The sequence below is a fragment of the Rhea americana genome, unplaced genomic scaffold (genome assembly GCF_003343005.1).
Source record: "Rhea americana isolate MKP2758 unplaced genomic scaffold, rheAme1 scaffold_117, whole genome shotgun sequence".
NCBI lineage: Eukaryota > Metazoa > Chordata > Aves > Rheiformes > Rheidae > Rhea > Rhea americana.
This window is the reverse complement of record NW_028185228.1, coordinates 49,227-55,226: the sequence shown is the minus strand read 5'-3', so window position 1 is coordinate 55,226 and position 6,000 is coordinate 49,227. Positions and strand designations below refer to the sequence as shown.

General features: G+C 41.4%; 1 protein-coding gene across 1 annotated transcript in view; it reads left to right on the top strand.

Moving 5' to 3' along the window:
* The window catches only part of FAM162B (family with sequence similarity 162 member B), a 6,237-nt gene extending 595 nt beyond the window's left edge, over positions 1 to 5,642 (top strand). Inside the window, exons 2-4 of the mRNA XM_085318723.1 lie at positions 333 to 444; positions 4,869 to 4,977; positions 5,224 to 5,642. Coding sequence (XP_085174849.1) covers positions 333 to 444; positions 4,869 to 4,977; positions 5,224 to 5,322 — 320 coding nt within the window. The 3' untranslated portion in view covers positions 5,323 to 5,642. The remainder of the gene's footprint in view (positions 1 to 332; positions 445 to 4,868; positions 4,978 to 5,223) is intronic.
* The last annotated feature ends 358 nt before the right edge of the window (positions 5,643 to 6,000 follow it).

Here is a 6,000-nt window from a genome sequence, read left to right as displayed (position 1 = left end):
GGCCGCCCGCCGCGGGGCTGCTGCCGCCGCCGCCGCCGGGTCCCAGCGGGGCGCGGCGGGTCTCGGGGCTGCTGCTGCCGGCGCTTGGCGCCGCGGAGGGTCAGCTCTGCCTAGCAGAGAGAGGAGACCTGGACGTCGAGCCCCTCCGAGTTAGTTATTCTTCCAGCAGCTGGGATGGGCAATAAGAAGGGATTTTTTTTCCCCCTTTCCACAGTTATTCCCATCCTGGTTATGGTTCGCTCCTAGTGCATGGTGTGATGCAGTGTTTTTTTTTGTTTGTTTGTTTTGTTTTGTTTGGTTTGGTTTGGTTTTTTGCCCCCTCTGGTCTTTAGCTGAGCAGGCTCACAAGGTGGCTGCAAGTTACAAGCCCTCGAAGTTTGACAGAAAAATCCTCCTCTGGACCGGCCGTTTCAAGACGGAAGATGAGATTCCGCCGAGGATCCCGTGAGTGTGCTGTCATTGCCTAAGAGTAACTGAGCTGAAACGAAAGAGGTGGAGTGTTCCCAATCTGAAACTTTTCTGTAGGATTTGACCCAGTGAGTAGTTACAACACTGGAAACTTTGAGGGGAAAATAAAAGGGGGGGGGGCAGAAGGTTTTTCTGTAAAAGGCAGTGAGATGCAGTGACCTTCTTTCTCTGCACAGAGTGAGTGCTCAGGGCTTCTTGGTGACTCTTACTGCCTTTTTGGATAGGGATTCCCTACTCCCTTCCTGTTGCCTTCAGACCTCACTTACGAAGCAAAGTGTAGCTTTGTGGAAAGATATCTAGGAGCAGAAAGGAGCACACTGCTGAATCCTGAAACCTTGATGCAGCTGCGGACACCATATGTACTCTCTACTATGCCTTACTGATTTTACTCTGAAATTTTTCATTGGCCTGTAATGTCATCGTTGTTTGCACCTGCRACTGTTGGTGTCCTGATGAGGCTGAACAGCTCCTTTTCAAGCTCCTGCCAAAGCTGGTGGGAATTCAACACCTCTGTACACAGCCCTAGAAGGGGTCATGCCTGTAGGTGTATTCAGATCACAGCTAGCCTGTTCTAATAGGGTTGGAGTCTCATGGCATGTAGATGTGTGTTGTTTTATTTTAAAAGATTGTATGTTGTAATTCTTATMACTGTACTTAGTACTCATCTAGCTAGGACTTTCTCTGCTTTTCTGAATGAGATAGTCAATGGAAAAAAAGACAGAAGCAGTCCTAGAAGTTGTCTCCAGAATCTAGGACTTAACTGAGTTTACCATTAGGCTAGAATACCAAGCTTACTTTTTGCACGGTCTGTTTTCATCCCTATGAATCTGTACGTAGTTCTTCGCTGTAAATGATGAGCATGGAGTTTTGAAGATACCCATCCTAGACTTACCTTTGGCTTGATCGGGGCATCTTCCCGAGAAGTGAAAGCTGAGCTCAAGGGAAGGAAATGAACTGTTAAAGTGTGATTCCTGGACATGCTAGGTGCTTCGATTCTTGACAGTTGCAGGTTGCGTGAACAGCTGTCTGGGATTTCCTGGTGTGGTTCCCTAGGATAGAGAGCCAACAGTATTTCAAAAGTGTCTTACTTCGCTAGATTAGCGTTTAAATGTATCGGTGGAAATGCTGGTGGGAAATGCTTACAGAAGAGGTGTTGCTAATCAGCACTGCAGTAGAGCCTGGTCTCTGTGAGAAGCATCAGCTCCAGCTTTTGGTTTTGAAGGTTCCTGCCTGGCCCTACTGCCTTGCCAAAAACGCCAGTGCTCCTAGCAATGATACTCACTCATCCTGTTATTTAACATTCAAAGTCTTCCTGTATCGTGGTTGTGACACCTGATTTAGGAAGCACAAGTACCCTCTGTGCCTCACCTGTCGTACCGCTTACTCTAGCGGCTTGTTGGCTGAAGCTGTGTTGGCTTCTCCACTGCTTATTTATCATCAGGTTRCACTTTTAAAGATGTTTAAGGAGAAGATAATGCTACTGTAAGGAACTTGAGTTGAGACAGTATTGGTTGCCACTGACTTACACACAAGCAAAAAGAACCCACAAAGGAAGATAATTTCTAAAAATTTATGTTAATATGGAAATTTAAGTATATCAGTCTTGAACATTTTTCTGGGCTGTGTTTTTTCCTATCTCTATTTGTGACTTGAAGAATCTTTTGCTGGCTATAGATTAAGAAGAAAAAAAAGTATTCCTTACTGAAGTCTCCAGAAGTAAGAATTATCCAATTCTTAGTAGTTAGCCTGATTTACATTTATATACTAATTTATTTATTTCACTTGTTACTAATACATAATCAGAGAAGGATGTTATCCATAAACAATATTTTTTGTTTAGAGCGCACACAAACAGTTCTAAAGGAACTGACACTCACTGAATGGTTATAATATACAAATTACAGCTTACTATAGATTGAAAAAAAGTTTGAGGAAAAACAGATAAGGAGGTGAAGAGAAAAACATCACCCTCCAAAGGCAGATCAAAGGTAAACTGAATACTTGGCATGGTCTTCGCCTCCCCATCTGGTTGATCCATTAATTCCACTGCTCCCCTCAACTTGCTGTTCTTTCCCAAGGGAGTTGCTGAGCACCTGAAGCGTGTGTATTGCTACTTGCTGCCTTTTGCTTTGGATGGCAGATACAGTGTTGTCTCTCCCTAGGACGCTGTGCTTTCTGTCGTTAGAACACGTCCCTGTCTTGAGTGATAAGTCCAGTGCAAGTAGCATACTGAGATTTATCAAGCAGTAATATACCCTGTATCATCTCTGTTAGTTTTTTGTTCCTATCACAGCAGCTTTCTGAATGCTCCCTTCTCTTTTACCGTATGATAATCTCACTCTCTTCCCTTAGAAAAAGGTTTAGACAGGGTCAGGAGGCCAGAGGGATCTGACTGAGAAAAAAAAGTGGACTATTGAAATGAATGAGAGGTGTTCATAAAAACACAGACCCTTTGCCAGTGCATACATACATGCATGCAAATCACCTGTTTCTGTGTGGTAGCGGGCCTGACAAGAGACCTGCACCCCTTTTTGCTTTTTGTGTGAGCAAAAAAACCCCTGAAGTTCATTAATCACCATATACTAAAAGAAGCCAATTTTGAAACATTAGCTGAATTGTGTCATTACTTTAGCTATTACAATAAAATGCTTTAAGATTGCAAGATCTTGTTATCTGTGAACAAAATCTAGCTGTGGAAGATATTTTGTACCAAGAGCCAAATCTGCAGTCCTTATTCTTCATCTTCTTAAGAAGGAAGGCGCTGGGGGGGGGAGGAGGGAAGCAGCTGTTACTGACTTCAGCAGAGGTTTTGCCAGACAGAGTCTTAGTTAGGGCTTAAGTAATACAGGCCCTAATGTGTGATTAAAGAAAAACATAATAAGGTCTGCTTTACTTAAAGCATAGGTAGAAAGCAGGGAGAAAGTGAAAATCTGTTTCAGAAGAGTTTCAATTAGTGCATTGTGAGATGTAATTACAGGACTAAGCCAGCCTAATAAGATCTGTATTTTCTCTTTTGTGGCTGCAAATGGATTCTAAATTAATGGTGTCACGTGCCAGCCTGTTTTGTGGCTTTTGTAACAGATAATGCACTTACCCTTGTACAATACAGAAACGGTTACTTAAGCGGTAAGCGCTGTCAGTCACCTGCAGGACACTCGGTACTCCCGCCGTTCATTAGCCCGTGCGCTGGGGTGAGGAGGAGGCAGCTCGTCAGCCTTGCCCTTGGGAGAGAAGCACTGCAGTCCTCAGATTCTGATTACAGACTTCCTCTGTCAGGGCTTTGACTATAAAAATTAAAACATGCTTTGTGTCTCCTACTGCAATCCTGCCCTTCAAAGGTAAAGTTACTTTGGGGGGGGGGAGTGGAAGGGAAGGTATCAGATTACAAGTTCTTTGTTCAGAAAATAAAGTTCTTTATGTGGAAGTTTTAAATCTAAATAAACAAGGCATCCCAACATGCTTTATGATAAAAAAAAATTGGAAAATAGCGCACAGCCAGCATTGTAGTTAATGCCAGAAATGCAATGAACATTAAAAAACAGCATTGCCAGAAAATAACTGAGCTCAGAGCTTGGTGAAAATTTTAATGAGATGGAGATTTTCTGTCCTGCTTCTCAGAAGTATCCAGCCTACTGCTACTTCCTAAAACTTAAAATTGTTTAAGTGAGAGTTGTACAAATTAAGATTGCGGAATGAAAACACATTTCTTACRGAAACTATAGCCCAGTGCATGGCAGTATTCATTACTTTTGCATTTGATGAATAAGAAAAATGATCACATGAATTGCTCTTATTTAGGTATATATTCCTCTAATAGCGAGAAGCCTTCTTTAAATGATAGAGTTGCTGCTTTTCCAAAGGAGAACTGACTAAAAATCAAAAACACTAGCTTGTAGCAGTACAAACTCTTTTATTGACATATTCATACATGTAAAATCCCTAATCTACTTTACACAGGATATCATCCAAACAGGTTAGATAGAACAATGATTCATTTCAGAAGTTCCTTTGATAATTCAAAATTAACTTCTATCACTTTTGGTTAACACCACATATAACCCTCCATCTGTTAAAAAGTACAAAAATATTTAAATTTCACTACACAAGTAGAGTTTAAGGTACGATTTCTAGTATACTTGCCCCCAGAATATTGAAGTGCAAATATTTATTGCATGAGCAAAAAAGAAAAAGAATCAGCTCAAACCCATTAAGTGGTGTTTTACCACTGCAAATAGATTAAGGTCAGAAAATGCCAAGTTCTTGATAGTACAAAAGGAATCATTCTGGCAATCCAAAGATGCTTGTTTTAGGAGCTAACTTTACATCTGTTCTTCAGTTGTGATGTTACGTCTGTGAATCGTTACAAAACTGAAGTGTCTTTTCAATAACTTTAATTGCAGGCCAGAGATGCTGGACAGGGCAAGAAACAAGGCTCGAGTTAAAGCTTGTTACATAATGATTGGGCTTTCGATTGTTGCCTGTTTTGCTGTGATTGCTTCGGCCAAAAAGGTGAGTCTGTCGCTAGCTGGTTAACCTGCAGCGTACTCTGCAATTAGACGCGATGGAATTCTATGAGAATATAGACAAATCCAAACAGCAGCAATTTACTGTTAACCATAGCTTAGGTAACACGTGCTGGTACCACCCCCGACGTCTGAAGCAGCTGTTGGCTGCTCTCGTGTTTTGGTAGCTTTCCCCAACGTGTATAGTTCCTCACATTACTTCGCTCTGATGTAGATGTTTTTATTTTTGCAGGCTGCTGCACGTCATGAGTCCTTAACAAGCTGGAACTTGGCAAAGAAGGCCAAGTGGCGGAAAGAGGCTGCACTGGCAGCGGAGTCAAAATCAAAATAACTTAATAAGAAATTCTGGATCTCTTGGTAGGAGCAAAATTAAACCGTTACTGTGAATAAGTGAATTTTACYGCTAAACAGGTAACTGCAATATTGCAGTCATACTGGAGTCAAACAACAGCAGTAGCTATAGGATTATGAAAAGACAGGTAGGGTCTCTGTTGCACGTGATTAAAACTAGTAATTTGAAAAGAAACACTTTCCTGAGAATGTATGGCATCGGAAACCACATTTCTGCTATCTGCCCTWAGTCCCTTCCTTCATGTTTGATTTTGAGCTTTTTATATAAGGAACTTCTGTCTGCATAACAAACTAGTCAAATTTTGCAATGAATGGTTAAATTCTGCAAAGGCCAAGGAGTACTAAAGTGAGATTAGTAAAACTGCAAAGATAAAACTTATGCCATTCACTGTTGCAGTTCTAAATAAAAAAGAAACAGTAAAAAGCCAGAGATGTGCCAAATCTTACCATGAGAACGTTCCGGGAAACAAGGGCAGGGAAAATGTACTGGTAATCTTACAAATTCGCAAGTCCTTACAAACTTCAGGGGAATTCTCAAAAAAGTTGTCAGTCACAGATGTGGAGATGGGCCTGTGATTATCAATAAAAGTAAAACCAATTCAAGACGTTTTCTGCTTGGTGACAGTGCAAAGTCTTAAAGTGCACAAGTCAACCAGTT